The sequence below is a fragment of the Bos mutus genome, chromosome 19 (assembly GCF_027580195.1).
Source record: "Bos mutus isolate GX-2022 chromosome 19, NWIPB_WYAK_1.1, whole genome shotgun sequence".
Lineage (NCBI taxonomy): Eukaryota > Metazoa > Chordata > Mammalia > Artiodactyla > Bovidae > Bos > Bos mutus.
Genome location: NC_091635.1, coordinates 27231006 through 27249020, shown reverse-complemented (window position 1 = coordinate 27249020; position 18015 = coordinate 27231006). Strand labels below are relative to the sequence as shown.

At 55.4% G+C, this 18015-nt stretch overlaps 1 protein-coding gene across 1 annotated transcript; it reads right to left on the bottom strand.

The window, feature by feature from the left end:
* Nucleotides 1-1955: 1955 nt before the first annotated feature.
* RAPGEFL1 (Rap guanine nucleotide exchange factor like 1) lies at nucleotides 1956-16414 on the bottom strand. The gene is given in 16 exon segments (XM_070389803.1): nucleotides 1956-4002; nucleotides 4249-4303; nucleotides 4629-4693; nucleotides 5507-5594; nucleotides 5938-5988; nucleotides 6560-6650; nucleotides 6766-6944; nucleotides 7472-7594; nucleotides 7695-7792; nucleotides 8804-8971; nucleotides 9188-9300; nucleotides 11220-11317; nucleotides 11544-11679; nucleotides 12603-12681; nucleotides 15523-15648; nucleotides 15651-16414. Coding segments are annotated over 16 exon segments (1986 nt in total). The 5' UTR covers nucleotides 16042-16414; the 3' UTR covers nucleotides 1956-3877.
* Nucleotides 16415-18015: the final 1601 nt, after the last annotated feature.

Below are 18015 nucleotides of genomic sequence, written 5' to 3'. Positions count from 1 at the left end.
TCCCAACCCAGGGATCAAACCCAGGTCTCCCGCATTGTGGGTGGATTCTTTATCAGCTGAGCCACGAGGGAAGCCCATGAGGGGAGTAGTCATTTGTTCCTTTCTTTTGCTATGTAATATTCCATTATAAGAATATACAATCAATTTGTTCATTTACCTGTTGAAGGAAGCTTGATTTTTTCCGATTTCTTTATCATGAACAAAATGATATGATCATTATTGTATATATTCTTTGGTGGACACAGGCACTAAATTCTCTTGGGTATACATACACCTAGGAGTGGAAATGGCACCCCACTCCAGTACTCTTGCCTGGAAAATCCCATGGACGGAGGGCCTGGTGGGCTGTAGTCCATGGGGTCGAGAAGAGTCGCACATGACTGAGCGACTTCACTTCCACTTTTCACTTTCATGCATTGGAGAAGGAAATGGCAACCCACTCCAGTGTTCTTACCTGGAGAATCCCAGGGACAGGGAAGCCTGGTGGGCTGCCATCTATGGGGTCGCACAGAGTCAGACACGACTGAAGCGACTTAGCAGCAGCAGGAGTGAAAATGCTAGGTGACAGGTACAGAGTACATTTAGTCTTAGTAGATATGACCAGACAATTTTCCAAACTGGGTGTACCAACTCACACTCCCACCAACAATTTATAAAAGTCCTAGTTTCTCTGTATCCTCGCTGATACTTGGTATCGCCACTTTAAGCTTCAATGTGTGTGTGCTAAGTTGCTTCAGTTGTGGACTCAGCAATGACCCTGTGGACTGTAGCCTGCCAGGCTCCTCTGTTCACGGGATTCTCCAGGCAAGAGTACTGGAGTGGGTTGCCATGCCCTCCTCCAGGGCATCTTCCTGACCCAGGGATCGGACCCACATCTCATTTGTCTCCTGCATTCACAGGCAGGTTCTTTACCACTAGTGCAACCTGGGAAGCCCTTCTTTTAAGTTTAGCCATACATTATCCTATTTAGGTTTGTAAAAAAGCACCCTGGTTGCAGTATGGGGAACTAACTGGTGGGGTTAGAAGCCAGTTGGAGAGAAGCAGCTGAGAGCCCAGGTAGGAGGCTAGCGCAAGCATCCAGGGAGGACATGAAAGTGGTTTGGACTGGTGGTAATGGAGAAGTGGGCCGATCAGGATTTGGTTTTGGTTGTTTTGCTGGTTTTTGTTTTTGGCAAGGCATGTGGGATCTCAGTTGCCTGATCAGACACTAAACCTATGTCCCCTGCATTGGAAGTGCAGAGTCTTAACCACTGGACCACGAGGGAAGTCCCAGGATGTGTTTTGCAATTGAAGCTGCCGGACCAGGCGGATGAGGAGTGAGGAATAAGGGAAAGGGGCATCATCAAGAGTGGAGCCCTAGATTCTTGCCTCAAAAACTTGGGTGGATGGGAAGACTATTTTCTGAGATGCAGGAGACTGAGGGAAAAACTGATGCAGGAGGGAAGGTCAACGGCTCACATGTGACTGAGTACGCAATGTTTCCTGGAGGTCAGGCTCCCATTAGAGCCAAACACTAAGCTCTAGTTGCCCCACATCTTAGTATAACTGGTAGATACTGGTTGCGTGCAGAGTGCATGCATCTGGGTAGCAGCAGAGAATGTGCACGCTGTCTGCAATGGACAGATTTGGGTTAGGGGCCCTGTTCTGCCACCTCACTCACCCTGTAACTTAGACACTTTGCTGGGACTGTCAGCTTCCATCCTCCACCTCACAGTGTTAGAATTAACCAAGATCGCATATCCATGGCACGCCTGGAACACGGAACAGCTAAAACATTCATTCTTGCAAGTCCCAGGCACTAGGCGGCGTGGCTCCCGAGGCTAGCATCTTTCCCTCTCACCCACGTTTTTCAAAGTCACTCCAGAACAGCCCAGCCCAGAGTCCTGATAGATGGATTCCCTCTCTCCCCTTTTGGCCCTTCCCCAGCCTCAAAGAAACAGAATGGAGAACAGCAGGAGGGTGGATTCATAGACTTTTATCGGCTTTGACTCCAGCAGGTTTCTGCAATGACAACCGAGCCTGTACAGCACACACGCTTCACTCTGGTAGAGCTATGGGGCATGGGAAGGGGTCTGGGAGGCCCGTGGGAGGCAGCAGGGTAGGGGTCAAGGCCAGAGGTGGGCAGCAGCCAAGACTGGACCAGGGGGGGCCCAGGGTTTGGTGAGGACTGTGAGCGCTGGAGTGACAAGGCTGCTGAGAGGTGTCGGGAGGAAGGGTGGCTGCAGGGACAGAAGCGCACATCAGCAGTAGCAGGGAAGAGTGGACAGAGGTCACTGTCTCTAGGGATGGAGGGGGTGGGACACAGTGCCTGTGGATGTGGTGGGGTGGGGAGTCTATAGACATATTTTTGCGGCAGGAACAAGACAGACCGCAGTATAAAAGGGACTGTACAACGTAACCTATGATACACTGTTTACATATGATACAAGGCTCTTTCCCTCCTTGTGTTTTAAAAAATAAATTTACAATTCCCGAGCTTTTGGTAAAAAATATATACACTCTCAGAGCAGGAGCAGCAGCTTCTTTGGCTGGGGCTGCTGCTGCCTCTTCGGAAGGGAAAGAGGTGGTGCCAGAAAGGAGGGTGAGGCTGCGCCAGGAAACCTCACCCCGTAGCTGCCGGGAGTCTTGCACCCTCAGCCCTGGAGGCCCCTGATGGGAGAGGGAGGGGAGACTGAGAGGTAACAGAGGCATCGCCAGGGCCCAGTTTCGCTTTTCCAGTCTCTGCCGTTCCCTGCCCCATGTCGGGGAGGGGGGAGCGGCTGCCTTGACCCAAGTACAGGGGTCCAGCCCACCCAGCTCCGATGGGAAGGACCAAGGGGGGAGTCAAGACAGGGAGGAGGATGAGACCACGTGCTGGCATCCTTGCAGAAGGGCCAAAGGGAGATGATAACGCCCTTCTTAGCAGTGAGACACCCTAAAATCAGGAGGATGGGCAGAAATCAACCCTGACTCCTGCTACCACGTCTCACCCCACTGCAATGTTGGGGGGGGGGTCCTGTAGGCAGCTTAGGCCTGTGTTTCCCTGAGCATCTTTTACCCTCTCATCAGAGCCCACCCAGGGAACTTTAGGAGGTCCGAGTGGGAGACCCGTAAGGGCTGATGGTAACCCTCCTGTCTGCTGCTGCTCCCTGCCCTCCGGAGCAGCTTCAGCCACAAGCCTGGGTGTGCAGGGCAGCGGAGGAGCTGGGCAGGGAGTGGTGGGGGTGGGGAAAGCACCCCGTACTATCCCAGGAGCAGACAAGGGTAGCACCAAACAGAAGGACCCCCTCCCCAGGACACACAGCACCTTCCCTCAAATGCCAGATGCAGTGCTACTCCTTCAAAGGGGCCACACGCGCATGTGCAAACACACACACACACGCACACGCACACGCACACACGCAGACAGACACAAGGGCAATATCATATCTGGGGGTGAATCTAGGGGTCCCAGCCCTCACCAGGAAGAAGTCAGGGAGAAGCCAGGCAGGTGGTGGAGAGGAAGGCTGCCAACCCCTCCCACAGCTCTGCTCTGTGAGATGAGATGGGGAGGGGGGTGGGCAAAGCCTTCCTGCCTGCTTGGGTAGAGGAGATGGGAAACTCCATCTCCGGAACAGACCTGGATGGGAGGGGCCAGGGAAGGAGCTCTCTGCCCACTGCTTCCCCTGAGAGGGCAGGAACCAGCAGAGGGTGGCTCGGGCTTGAAGGAGCACGGGGGAGAGGACTTCAGCAGGAAGAACAGGCTTATGAGTCCAGGGCTCAGTCCACCCAACTCCTTCCCGTGGGGCAGGAAGTGGCTCCAGAAGAAAGCTGTCAGATGTGGGCAGGGAGTCGTGCAAAGTGCTTGAGTGCCAGGTGCCCAAGGACCCTGGTGAGGGGCCAAGCAGAACCTCAGTTCTCACTGACTGTTGGCCTCCAGCTTGTAGGAGAGCTCGAAGAGGAGGTTCTGGTTGTCGATGACCTGGAACTGGCGCACGTAGGCCTTGGTCTGCAGGTGATGTGGGGAGGCCTCCATATCAAGGCCTGGGGATGCGAGGACAGGGAGGCAGGCGGTCAGGGTGTCCTTCTTCCCCTGCACACAACCAGCCCGAGGGAAGGAAGGGTGTGGACTGGGGTGGTTGGTGGGCAGGAGGGTCCCCGGGAAGGCCGGGAGAGAATGGAGAAATGAGACGTTTAAGGAAATAAACACTGGAGCGCGGGAGTCTCCCAGAAACCCTCCTGCTCTGTCAAACTTCCACCTGTAACGCCCTCAAAACCCCGAGTACTCACAAAGGGGCTGGCTCCGGTATTTGCGGACTGTCCTCACTTTTTCGGCCACTGAATGCTGGGAGATGACAAGAACTGAGTCCCAAAAAGGGCCCAGAAAGGTGCTCCCCTCCCAAGGCTCCCCCTCCTCCACTGGACCAAAGAAGGGTGTGGCAGAGGGCCAGGTTAGGGAGAGGCAGAGCTCCCCCCGCCCTAAGCTGCCTGTCAGTTTTGCCACTCAGGGGCAGGTTGCCACAGTGACACCACCAGAGAGACAGTCAGGAGTCTGCCAGGCAAGCTGGGCACCATGAGGAAAGGTGCTGTCTTCAGGCGTGTGTGTGCCAAGAGCGAGGGAGGGTGCCAGGTGCCCCACTCATGGGACTAGGGTTGGCAGTGTCACTCACCAGCTTCTCAATGTTCACCAAGCCATCTACCAGGGTCTTACTTCCCTCGTGCAGGAAAGTCAGGTCTAGGGATGGGGAGAGAAGCGAAGGGGTTAGAGGGGGAGATCCACTTTTCCTGGAAGCGACCTGAGGAGACCTGTAAAACCGGTTCGCTGTTCACTTGACCCCAGAAAATCATGCAAATCAAGAGGTTCAAATCTTTGTGTTCACTTTAAGAATACTCGAGAAACTGCCCAGGCCACTAAGGGGACTACATATCCAAAAAGTCACCAAGTATCTGAAGGATATCCCTTTACAGAAGCAACGCATGCCATCCAGTCGTCACAGTGGTGGAGCTGGTAACCAAACAGTGGGGCTGGACTCAGGGTTGGTGGTGCAAAGAGTACTGAATTTTTACTGCACATGCTCAAAAATGCAGAGAGTAATGCTGAACTTGAGGGCGGAGAGGTAGATTCCCTGGTCACTGAGCACACCCCAGTGAACAAAGCCTCCAAGATGCTGGCGGGTCTTACAGAGCTCATGGTCAGATCAACCCATATGTGAGCCCTCCCTGCCACATGGAGATGATCCTTATTGAAAAAGAACAGACTGTTCCTGAACCAGAGAGGAGGCTGCACAGAAGAAAAAGACATCCCAGAAGAAACTGAAGAAATAAAAACGTATGGCTGGAGAATAGATCACACACACACAAATGCAAATAAAAGTTAAAAAAAAAAAGGGAGAGGAGGTCCAAAGGGCCCTTCCCTTCCCCTAAACCACATTCAACCTGGGGGCTTCTCTCTATGTGGCCACACACAGAGCTGAATTGAGAGGGGATTGAGGGTCTGAAAGGGGCATGGAACGTGTGGAGAGGAACATAGCTTGGAAGCGACTCTCACCTTTGAGGATCAGAGGCACGAAAGGAATCACAGGGGGTTTCATCTTGGATATCACTTCCCGGTAGCTTTTGTGGTTCCTGCAGGGGTCCTAGGGTTCCACAGCAGAGGGAAAAAGTGACAAATAGGCCCAGTGTACCCCAAAGTTGTCCCCCTCCCCCTCCCCCAGCCCCTTCCCTACAAATATCTCCAAACAGACAGGGGTGTGCTTGGGTGTCTAAGTGGGGACTTCACTGCTGTATCCTCTTCTCTGGGGAAAACAAAGCCACAACCCTCCCAGCTTCCCTCCCAGGGTGGTGGGCTGGAGGAGAGGGGTGGGAAAGGGGGCTCCCAGACACAGAAAACCTTGAAAGGGAAGCTGGAGGTGAAAGGTTTGCGGGCACTGAGTCTCTGGGGAGCCAGCCCAGTGGCAGATAAGAGCCAAAGCCACTCACCGTCAGGTTCTCAAATTTGCGGAACAAGTTCTTGAATTTCCCTGGCAGCTTCTGCAGGTTGAAGGAAGGAGATGTCAGATTCTGGAGCTCCTTGGGTTTCATGGGCCCTCCTTACTAATCCCCAGGTGTTATGAGTGGGAAAGGGCCGGAGTGCCTGGCAAGGGGCTGGGAAGCCTCCGGGGTGGGAAAGTAGACCCAGCCTTGGTATAGGTCTGGGGCGCTGGCAGCAGCCCAGAGGAATGATCTCTTCTGGCGAAATGGAGGACACTGCTGATGCCTGAGCCACGCACAAAGCCTCCCTGGGTGCGGGCTGAAATCCCAGAGCCCATTCTGAGACCTGGGCCGGGCTGCCTGACCCCCACCCACCACCCCGCGGTCAGGCGCGGATTCGCCTTCACTGATTTGCACAGGTACCCGGCCCTTCAGCCCTGCCCGGTGCCCCGGAGCTGTGTTCGCCAGAAGAGGGCACCTCCTTCCAATTCTCACAAAAGCTCCCCAGAGGCCAGCAGCCGTCCCGGGAAAGATCTCTGGGGTGAGCCCAGGGATGTCAAGACTGTGTGTGGAGGCCAAGATCCCCGAGGTGGGCCGGCCCAGGTGGGAGGCGAGGAGGCGGTCACCTCACCTCCCAGGTGAGCCTCAGGCGGCTGACGGCGGCGTTGTCCAGCCCCATGACCACGGCGTAGAAGGACAGCAGATCCTGGTTCTGCTTGCAGCTGCGGGAGCGAGAGGCCGGGATCAGCCGGCGGGAGGCGGGGTGAGCGGGCGGGGAGGCGGGGTCAGTGAGGGCGGGAGGCCAGGGCTTCCCCCTCCGCTGCCGGCCGCACTCACATGGCCGCGATCTTGATGAACTTCTTGAGCAGCTGCGCGCGCTTGCCCGGGGCCTCGCAGAGCAGCACCTCGGTGGCCACCCAGTGGGTAACCTCGCTGCAGCGCTGCAGCAGCAGCTCGAGGTTGGCCGTCTCCCGGCGGCCGCGCTCCCCGTGGAACACGTAGTCCACGAACTCCAGCTGAAGCCGCAGCGGCGGAGGGGCCGCCAGGGCGTGGGATGGGGGCGGGCGGCGGGGAGATGACAGTGGGAGGCGGGGAGGCAGGACAGGCAGGAGGGCGGGGGCGGGAGGGGTGGAAAATAGAAAAAGCGGGGACAGGACAGGATGCAACGAGGGGGAGGGGAAACAACCAACATTAATAATACTCTACCATCTACCGAAAGCTTACACGCTGCCAGGCGCTTGAACCATCTGATCGACATTACTGTCGCTGCCTTTTCTTTAATAGTGAATATTTTACAAATACTAACTGTGGGTCAGGTTCTGTATAAGCGCCACTTGGATCCTGAACCACCCTGATGGGGGGCGGGGGATGGTCCTCTCTTTCTTCTTTTTTCCCCAGATACGGGGATAAAGGCTTAGAGAGGTTCTGGCGGCACATTGCCCCAGGGCATGCTGCAAGGGCGCGGAGCGTCCTAACCAGAACTTTCAGCCCAGAGCGCTGCCTCTCTGCAGGCCCCCAACCCAGCTGCAGCCTCAGTCCCCACCTCGTGCACACAGCGGAACAGCTCCCAGTGGAAGGCGGTAAGGTGGTTGGCCACGTCCTCAGGCTCCCCGCGATGGATCTCCGTGTCTCCAGGGGACACCTGGATTTCCTCAGGAAGGGGCACCTGGTGGGGCAGGCAGCGGCACAGGGGCTAGGCTTGTGAATTTCTGCCCCAGCCCCTCTCAGCCTCCGCTACCAGCCAAGGCTTATGAGGGAGTTCTTACCAGGGCCTCAAAGCTGTCTCGGGTGCAAGCAAACAGGTGGCTGTTGATGCCCAGTGTGGTGAAGACACAGTCTTCAGTAGGCTGGAGAAGGACCTTCTCTGCAGGAGAATGAGCTGCTTTGCTTTAGCATCGACCCCTGCACCCTTGCATCCCCCAGCCACTGCCCCATCCCGACGCTCCCAACCCTGCACAGATGTACTCTAGACTAACGGGACTTGTCATCACTGGCCTATGCTGTATTTAAACGACAGTTTTCAAAAAATGGGTTGTCTTGCATTTACAACCTCCTTTTGACTCCCAACATTCTTTTTAGCTCTTCACTTATTTTATCATCCCAGTGACACTGAGAAAACAGGATTTTTTTTCTGTCTTAGAGGAAAAATAAGGCTATAACTACACTGCAGGGATTTTTGCCTTCCTACTGGGATTGGTGGAGAAGGCAATGGCACCCCACTCCAGTACTCTTGCCTGGAAAATCCCATGGACAGAGGAGTCCATGGGGTCGCTGGGAGTTGGATACGACTGAGCGACTTCACTTTCACTTTTCCCTTTCATGCATTGGAGAAGGAAATGGCAACCCACTCCAGTGTTCTTGCCTGGAGAATCCCAGGGATGGCAGGGCCTGGTGGGCTGCCATTCATGGGGTCGCACAGAGTCGGACACGACTGAAGTGATTTAGCAGCAGCAGCACTGGGATTGGAGGCCCATCCTGTGTCTTTGGTCTCAAAAATGTAGCATCTGTAGATGCTTGAGGAGGTTAGAGGACCAGATCCCTAGGTGAGTAAGGGGCAAGCACCCACAGCAGCATCCAAGTGTCCTGGACCAGTGTGTCCCCAACTTTAATGTGCATAGATATCACCTGGGGATCTTATTTAAACACACATTCTGACTCTGCAGGTCTGGGGTGGGGGCTGAGACACTTTTTAGCAAGCTCCCAGGTGATGCTCCTGTGGCTGGTCCTAGGACCACACTTAGAGTAGCAGCCAGGGCCTAGAATTCAGCTGTTACTTCTGCCCCGGGGCATTGGGCTTGTGAGTTTCTCTCCTTGTCCCACCACTCCCCCGCCGCCCCACCGCCCCCAGACCAGCCCAGCTCCTTCTGACCCTCACCTCCTGAGGAGGCCACAGCAACCAGGATGAGGGAATCCTCACGCCCCGCAGGCTCCTCTGAGTACTGCAACTTCTCCGTCACAGAGCCCAGGATGTCCTGCACAGATGCTGAGAGGCGGCTGCGTATGGTCACGTAAGAGTGATCAGGCATGTAGACCCGGCAGAAGACTAGACAGAGACCGGAAGGTGGCTTTTCACCAGTGGGCAGAATGGCAGCATCGGCACAGCCCCCTCCTGAGCACCTCTGTTCCCCACCCCACTGCAATCTTAAATGGGCTGGCCTCAGAAAAAGATGTTGTAAAAAGGACTGGTTCTGAGACAGAAGGAAACCCCATAGAGGTCGCCGGCGATCCGGAGACCCCTCAGAGCCCCCAGAACACTCACTCTCATCAGAACCCCGGAAAGCCACGCGAGTCTGCAGACAGGAGTCTATCCGACGGAAGTGGCGGAAGAGTGGCTTCACCTGCTTGCTGGGTGGCTGGCTCTCCTCCGGGATCCTGGTGTGGACACCGCTGGGCATCAGAGAGCCCGGCCAGGCATCTTGCATGCCAGGCAGGTAGCATCAAGCAGGGATGTCAGAACCGGGTCAAGGATGCCCCAGCATCAGGTTCAGAGAGTGGTGAAGGAGGTCAGAAGACAGGACCATGGCCAGCATTGGGATGGCTGTCCGAATGACCGAAGCAAATGCCACCTCCTCCCTGAATTCTTCTCTATCCATCCCACCCACCAGCAGAGGTCACCTTTTTGTCTCAGTGGCTGTAGGACATTGGGCTAATATGTGTTTACCTTCGTGTCTTATCTCTTCTACAAGATTGAGAGCTGACTGAATTTTATTTTCAACCTCCAGGCCTAGCACCCTGCCTGCTACATGGCAGGTGTAGGTCATCAGCTGTTTGCTGAATTTTACTGACAAAAACTTCACAGTCTGGGAGGGAGACAGACTTGCGTACAGCTACTTCTCACACCAGACAGGTGTTAGATGATATAATAAAGCCACAAGAAGAGTTTTGTTGGTATAGGGAGGGAGGAGGGGACAGCTACCGCCAAAAGATGCTTTCACTAAGAAGATGGCATTTGACCTGGACCTTGAAGGGCAACAGGAAGAGAAGGGGGTGGGAGGAGGGCACTCTGGGGTGGACCATATAAGTGATAGCAGGAAGTTGAGAACACACAGGTGTTCATGGAATTGGTGGGTGTGTAGGGAGTGTCATGCGTAAGGGGGGATGTGGGAGATGTGGAGGGAAGGATCAGCAGAAGGCAGACAGAGAGGGGCTAGGATGCTGTTGGGGGAGGGGCATGGATATTTTGGGAACAGAAGCACAAGGTTGTCAAGTTTGAAAGATCTCTCTGGCATCAGCATAAGAAAGACACAAAACCATAAGCTAAAGGCCTGGATCAGAGGCTGCAGCCATAATCCAAGTGAGAGATACTGAAGCCTAAATGAGGGTTATGACAGTGGAATGGAGAAACTGAAAGGGCTGAAAAGATGGACAGATGGACACAGTGGTGTCTTGAAGTCAGCTCACAATGGCTCGTGAAGGCAGACTGTTAAATTTTGGAAAATTTTGCCAACTGGTTTTAAACACAGCCATTAAAAATTAATTATAATAGATAATTGTATATAAACATATATATGTTTTATAAACTTATAGCCAAATTATTATAATACAAAAAAAGTCATTTCCTAATTGTTTCACCGTGTTCTTCTCTGTGCTCTTCAGGTTATTTGCGTCTGTTGGATTTGTATGGTGAAGATACTACATAATGACCTGCTACCACACATCTCCTCCCAACTTCACATTCAATGACGTCATGTTGGGAGCTTGAAATAAACCATGGTGAGAGAATTTACACCATGCTGCTGCTACTGCTGCTAAGTTGCTTCAGCCGTGTCCGACTCTGTGCGACCCCATAGACGGCAGCCCACCAGGCTTCCCCATCCCTGGGATTCTCCAGGCAAGAACACTGGAATAGGTTGCCATTTCCTTCTCCAATGCATGAAAGTGAAAAGTGAAAGTGAAGTCGCTCAGTCATGTTGGACTGTAGCGACCCCATGGACTTCAGCCTACCAGGCTCTTCCGTCCGTGGGATTTTCCAGGCAAAAGTATTGGAGTGGGGTGCCATTGCCTTCTCCGAATTTACACCATGGGAATCAGCAAAAGCTACAAGTCAGGGCTCTTTTTCCTGAAGTGCTGGCTGTTCAATATTTATCAGTACACCACTGGACTGACAAATAAGTGGATGGGAGAATGGACCCCCAAAATGTCTGGAGATGATGCTTTGTGCTCCTCTCCAGTAAGAGAAAGGGACTGAAATCAAGACATCTTGGAGTCCAAAGGCCAGAGGCACCCAGCCCTCTAACTGAGGAACAAGGAGGACTTCGTTCCTGGCCCCTCCCCAAGCCCATTCCCCTCACTTTAGCTCCACTGTTTCCACAAGCTGGTGCAGCCTCAGTGTGTCCTCTCGGAGGTCCTGGTAAAGGGACTCATCCTTCATAATCAGCAGGTACAGGTCCTGCAGAGACAAGGAGAAAGAAGGTGAGGGCAAGGGTCTCATCCCAGCATCACTCTCTGCAAAGGCAGGGCAGGGCCTCCATGCCTTCAAGCACAGAAGAATCCCATAAGCTAGGACTTGCTGGCCTCTTTCCTTCCAGGCACCCAGCTTGAGAAGTACGGTTCCTTCAAAAGGGCCCCTTCCAGAGCAAACAGCCTGGTCACCCACCTTCTCATCCCAGGCCCACCTTGATGATGCGGCCAGCCCCCTCTTCCTCCTGCAGCAGCCCCTGGTAGGTGTCCAAGAAATGAAGGAGCATGGCTAGACAGGCCTGCTTCCGGCCCAGCCCCTCAGGGCCTTCCATGCCTCCTGCCCAAACAAAGCTGACCCCTAAGTTAAGAAAAAGCCCTGGCAGGCAGACTTGAGGACACTGGGAAGGGGTATGGAAGGCAAGGCTTTGCAATGGGAGCCAAGGCCACCCCTAAAAATTCTCTAGGTTTGGGGCCAGACAGAAAGAGGCTCTGAAGTTCCCTGGAACCAGGACCCCTCATGCCCCAGCCCAGGTTTTTGCCAGAATAGGTAGGGATGGCACCCACTTGACCACATGCAGCTCTTGCCTGTTTGAATTTCACTTGAAGAAATTCACTAGAAGCTACTCTGCCTGGACCCACCCAACCCCTGATCAGCCCACAGCCCAGAGCTCACAGCAGGCTGATAAAGGCCAATGGTGCTAACCACACACCTGACCATCTCTCCGTGTAAGGCCTGGTGTTTCAAAGAGAACCTATGATATTCTACTCACTGGCCTGCCATTTACAATTAGGTCCTAGAATAACTCGGTGAGAGGCCCTATGAATAGCCCAGTCAGTGACTTGTCACTAGTGACCCTATGAAAGCACAGCCACGACCTGATGTTTACATCAGACCCTGTAATAACTCGCTGGGCAACCGGATGTTTAGAGCAATAATTCAGTGGGGAGACAGGCGCTCTTAACAGAATAATAACACGTTACATCCATACAGGGCTCTGCAGTCTCCAAGTACTCCTACCTCTGCTGTTAGGATGGTCTCCACAACAGCCACAGGGGCAGGTACTGTTTAGCCCCGTTTTACAGAAGGGGAAACTGAGGCCCCAGGAGGGCAGGTGATCTTCCCGAGGTTACACAGTTGGTGAGTGAAGAAACTGGGATTGAAACCCAGGTGTGCTTTCTTGGGAAGAGCTTAGCCCCTCACATCCCATGGCATGTGGGATGCCGGGAGTGGCTCCCTCCTGACCTTCCCTTTCGCAAGCTTCACAAAAGGATATTACTGGTGCAGCTCCTGCAGAAATTTCTCCGTGGGAAGGAAGAGCGAATGAGTGAGGACGATGTCATCCAGCAGGGTATCTGGAAGAGCAGTCGCCACCACTGATGTCAGAAGGGCACTTCCAGGACCTGGTTGGACGCTCACCACTCCCCCTCTCTTGCCTCGAGGGCAAATTCTCTTTAGCTGGGCTGGAGCCTCAGCCACCTGCCCAGTCATGCTCTGCACATGCCCCACCATACACACACACACACACACACACACACACACACACACACGTGAAGGTTCTGGGCAGCCGCTGCGGGGGTGGGGTTGGCAGCTGCCGAGGCAGCTGGAGGGAAGGAGGGGGCGCCCTCCGATTGCCACGCCCACTTCTCGCCAGTGTGCGTGGGTAGGGGGTCATTTAATACGCCAAGCTTGAGATCTGTCTGGTGGGGGCGGGGCGGGGAAGAGAGGTAGTCTCTACAAGTGTCTCTAGGCCAAGAGAACTAAGCACAGGTAGGGTCAGCGGCAGTGTGTGTTTGTGTGTGTGTGTGTATGTGTGTGTATGTCCCTCCTCCCCTCCCCACTCCCTACCTAAGAGTTTTGAGTTCCAACTAGGCAGGTGAGAACCAGCCCCATTAAAAGGGAGAGGGACGACTGCCATCTCTTTGATCCCAAAGCCTTTAAATAGAAAGCTTGTGTCCTCCAGCTGCCCAGGGATGGAAGAGTTAATGATGCAAGGGTGGAGGGGAGTGGCTCCTCACACCACCCTTTCCCCCTCCACACCTCCATCTGGGCCTGGCTCAGCCAGTCAGCCAGGTACAAGGTCGCCCTGACTTGCAGCCAGCCCTGGGGTGGGGCAAGGCAGCCTGGCACACACAGACAGGCAGGGCCGCCTGGCACACACAGACAGGCAGGGCATGGGGAGGGAGCCAGGTGTCCTCATCAGAACAGGTTAGGGCCAGGTCCCCAGGTACTGCCCCAAGGCTTCTGATGGCCCTTGGGTCACCATCCCCTGGCCTCCAATTCTAGCCATGAAAGTGGAGCGGGTGAATCAACATGAGATCCTCAACTTCAATGATTTCATTTCACAAATGAGAAACCAAGGCCCAGAGCTGAGAGGAACTTGCCTGGAGCTGGAGTAAGAACCCTGACTCCTGCGTTTCTGTTCTTTTCTCACTGTGCTTGAGGCAAGCAGAGTGTCGGAGTGAAGTACAGTGGGCAGCGGGGGGCTACTTTGGCTTGTTTGGGGTAGCTTGTGCAAGTCTCCTCTGCCCACACACCCTGGGAGGGAACTGAGATAGCTTAAGAATATATTGGAGAATAGAGTGACAGGTTAAGCTTGATTCTCATCTATTCTGGAACTGCTTTGGGGTTCCCCCAAACCAGTTACTCTGGAGATCCAGCCTGCCAGTCCAGCTAATACAGTGACAGTCAGTTCAAGAGTCCTTCCTCAGGGGACACTGAGCAGCATCTGTGGCACCAGGCCCTGGCAAAAGGAGAAAGACAGTTTCTCCCTTTTTCTCTCTGCCCGGTCTTTAAAGTGAGTCAGAGAGCCCCTCCAGCCCTGATCCTCAGCCCCAGGGATGGGGATGAGGACTAGGGATGTCCCCAAACCTTCCCTCTACTCTTTATCTCACAGGAAAGATAAACAGAGCAAAGGAAGAGGACCATGGGGCAGAGTGGGGGAAATGGTGCCACAGGGGCTACAGCTTGGTGCCTGTCTCTTCCTAGGCAGGCTCTGGTCCAATGCACAGCCTCCCCAGGGAATGTGTCATAGAGACACAGTGTGTGTGGTGTAGGCGGGAAGTTATGGTTAAGAGAGCTGTGTGTGTCTGATATTTTTCTAATTAAATCCAAAAGGTGTCAGCTCCCCAGGGCAACTACAACCTGAGCCAAGGAGAGTACCTGGGTCTTGAGAAAAATCTAGGGGAGTGGAGCCCCATTCTGCACACCTGGGTTAGGGCTCCCTGCAAAGGTCTGGGAGCAATGTGTGAAACTCCCATCTGTAAGCCCTCAGCCTGGGCTCCCAATCCTCAGACCCCACTGGGTGTTAGTGAAATGCTGACAACTAGCCCTGAAGACCCTTGGATCTTTTACTTCAGCCGCTAACCAGCAATCTGGGGCCTCAGTTTCCTCAAAATCTCCTTAGCAGGGGTGCTGGTGGGGAGTGGCAAAATAGCTTCATCATTTAGGGAATAAGCCTCTCAGGGTGTGGTTATTTTTAAAGAGGCCCTGTGCTGAGGCCTGCCACCGGAAGGGCGGGAGCTGGAGAGGTTTGGACCCCCCTGAATGCTGCAGGGCCTGAGTTCTGCCCAGCCACCAGACACCTTTGAATCCACCCCAAACTAGAATGCCTCCCTCCACACATGCCCCCCCGCCCCCTTCCAAGCTGCTAGGGACAATGCATCCCTTTGCCAGAGCCTAAAGGCGGCTTGGGCCACTGTGTGCCTGTCTGGCGCTGCCCCTCCGAGTGGGCCAGCCCTCTGCTCTGGGCCTTCTAAAGAGAACCCAGGAATCCTATAAGGTCTTTTGGGGCTTGGCCACCTCTAGAGGGCTGCACTGACTGGTCTGGGCAGCTTCCATCTTAGTGTGTCAAGCTGTAATTCTCAGCCACAGAAGGAGGTAGTCAACACCGGGGACCCACAGGGTCAGGATGAAATGTCCAGGGGAGACGAAGGGAGGCTCAATGAGGAAAAGGGGTTCAGCTTCTTCTCCAGGCGTGGTTGAGGCTGCTATGCAGAGGAAGGTGACACTGCCACTTCTCTGCTGCAGAAAGCTCTGTCCTTCCCATAGGCCCCTACCCCACTTCAATTGACCACTCAACCCCACACCAAGGCTCCCGCAAGGCGCCACCATCACCGTCCAAGGGCAAGCAAGAGGACCGGGTGGGGGATGGGGCAAACCCTACTCCGGGATGGATGAGCCAGCCCACTCCTTACCTGAAGCGGCGCTGTCCCTGGTGGCCCCTCCAGCCAGCCGCTCCAGAACCCAGTTCAGAAGATGCTCCGGCCGCTCGGGGGCGCCCAGAGGGGCCCAGGGTGGAGGAGTCAGAGGCTCGCCGGGGACAGCTCGTCTGAGGAGTAAGAGGAAGGGGAGCGCAGGGGTCCCCCTCCCCCGAGCGGCCCGGGCCCCGGGACCTCCTCCAGCTGCAGCCAACAGGGGCCCCCGCTGCCGAGCTCTTCCGCGACCCCCGCCGGCTCTCCTCCGTCCTCCTCTGGGGGCGGCTCCAGCCCCGGCTCGGCGGGGGGCTCCCGGAGGAAAGCTGGGAGCAGCAGGCGAGACACGCTCTGACGCCGCTGCAGCGGCCGCGGTCCCCCGGCTGGACCGCCGCCCCCGCCAGGTCCCCCACCCCCTCCAGGCCCGCCGCAGCTCCCCGGACCCCCGCCGGGACCTCCCGCCACCGTTCGCCCCGCCAGCTGCGACGTCTGCTTCTTCAGAAATTTCTCCAGCGGCTTCATACCCCCCCCCCCCGCCCCTCTCCTCAGGGCCGCCGGGGGACCCAGGTGTCCCAGGCACGGGCGGGGGGGGCGGGGACACGATGCTCAGAGCCGGAGGGGCAGAGCTGAGGGCCGTGCCAGGCTCCGGACTAGGGGCCAGAGGTGCCCGAGGCTCGCTGGCCGGAGTCCAGTGGCCAGTGGCCGGGGGAGGTACCAGAGGGGAGTGCCGGCTCTCAGTGGCCCCCCATGCCGGCTGCAGCGCACGCGGCCCGAAGGGTGGGCAGGCTGCGGGGCCGGTGCCCAAAGGCTCTGCGCTCCTGGGCCGGGCTGCGGCGGCAGAGACAGCGGGCGGAGCGCAAGGCTGTGAGGACGCGGCGGCGGCGGCGTCGGCGGCTGCGCTCCTGGCCGGGGGGAAGGTGGCAGAACTGAGACCGCACCCCCTCCTCCAGTCCCCGCCCAGTCCCCGCCCCTACCCTTCAGGGGCCCGCCCACTTGGGCCGCGCGAGGCTTGAACTTGGGCGCTGGGGCTGACCGTGAGAGAAACAGTAAGGGGCTGAATGGATTGGGTGCGGAGTAGACGCAGACATTAAAGGCAAGGGTGAGGGAGTCATTTACCAGTGGAGAGGGAGCTTCCTGGCTCGAGGCTTAGGAGGACTCTTGGTATCACTGCAAAAAATCAGGCTGCACACCTTGATGGACCTGCCTGTATTCAAGTGAGGGAGGCCTACAAAAATTGCTGATTGGGTGTCCATCACTCTCGATCTCGACTGTGCCCTCTGTTGCCATACTCAGTGGAGTATGTGGTCTTTATCTTCCTTCTGTAAAAAGGGCTGGGTAGGCCTCGAGTGAACTGGCATTGGAAGGGGGGAGGGGGAAGGGGGGGCACCACCCATCTGCCCTTTCTGGTAGGGCACAATAGATGGTGAGGGCCTGGCCTGTGAGAGGCAGGTACTGGCAGGCAGGTAGGAGCCAAGCAGAGAGCAGCAGGTTGTGGCAAGTCTAATTAGGGTGAGGAGAAGAGATGGTAGGCAGAGGGAGAGCGAGACCAGGAGCACAAGGGCACTTTCACCTACTGGCAGCAGGACGAAGCAGAGCCCTGGAGATGGGTGACAAGCTCTAGAACTGCCAACCAACACCATGAGGCATAGAGAGACCCTCCAGAGGTGACATAGCCATGGAGTGGGGAAGTGGTACCGAATATGCACTCCAGATAATCCTTATTTCTGATGCCTATGCCCAAAGCATTCTGTCGCTAAGGATAGACTGTCCCAGGTAGAGGCGGGTATGGAGACATGCTCAGGGTAAGCACGTCAAGGTTAAAGTAACAAGGTGGGGGAGTGGCACCAGGCAACATATGGGTTGAGGCTCCTTGGACAATGCCCCACCTCTGTTTACTGTGCATGGGCCAGGCAGAGACAGGAATGCGAAAGCCTGGGAGTGGTGGTAGAACTGAACAGGGTGTGTACTACACGTGTCACCGTGTGTGCTTATCTGGTCCGATGTGTACAAGAGCATGTGTTCGCAGAATTAAAGCTTTGCACACCCATCTGTTTGTGGATTTGCAAAAAGGAACAGTAAAAAAGGAGAGAGCACAATTTTAGCTGAGAAGCTAGAGATCCAAGTATCAGTTTCTTGATACTCTCTTCATTGGATACCCTATTATCCCTGGGGTCAACAGGGGAAGCTGGCTGGAGTGGCTTGGAGCTCCCCAGGCATTTCATGAACTGAGTAAGAAGAGAGGAGGGCTCCACTCCCAGCACATGCCACAGTTACCAGATTAAGCTGGTTGCCTTGGTAACGTCCTCTCTGGGCAGGATTTGGGATTGTCATTTAGGAAGGGGGAAGAATTGGGGAGTGTGGAGCGTGTGGGGGCTGCAAATACAAGGGTCAAAGAGACTCCTGGAAATTGGAATTGGGGAACAGGACCCCAGCACCCTCCAATTACTCAAGGATATCAGGCATAGACTAAGTTCAAGACCTTGAATCAGAGAGGAA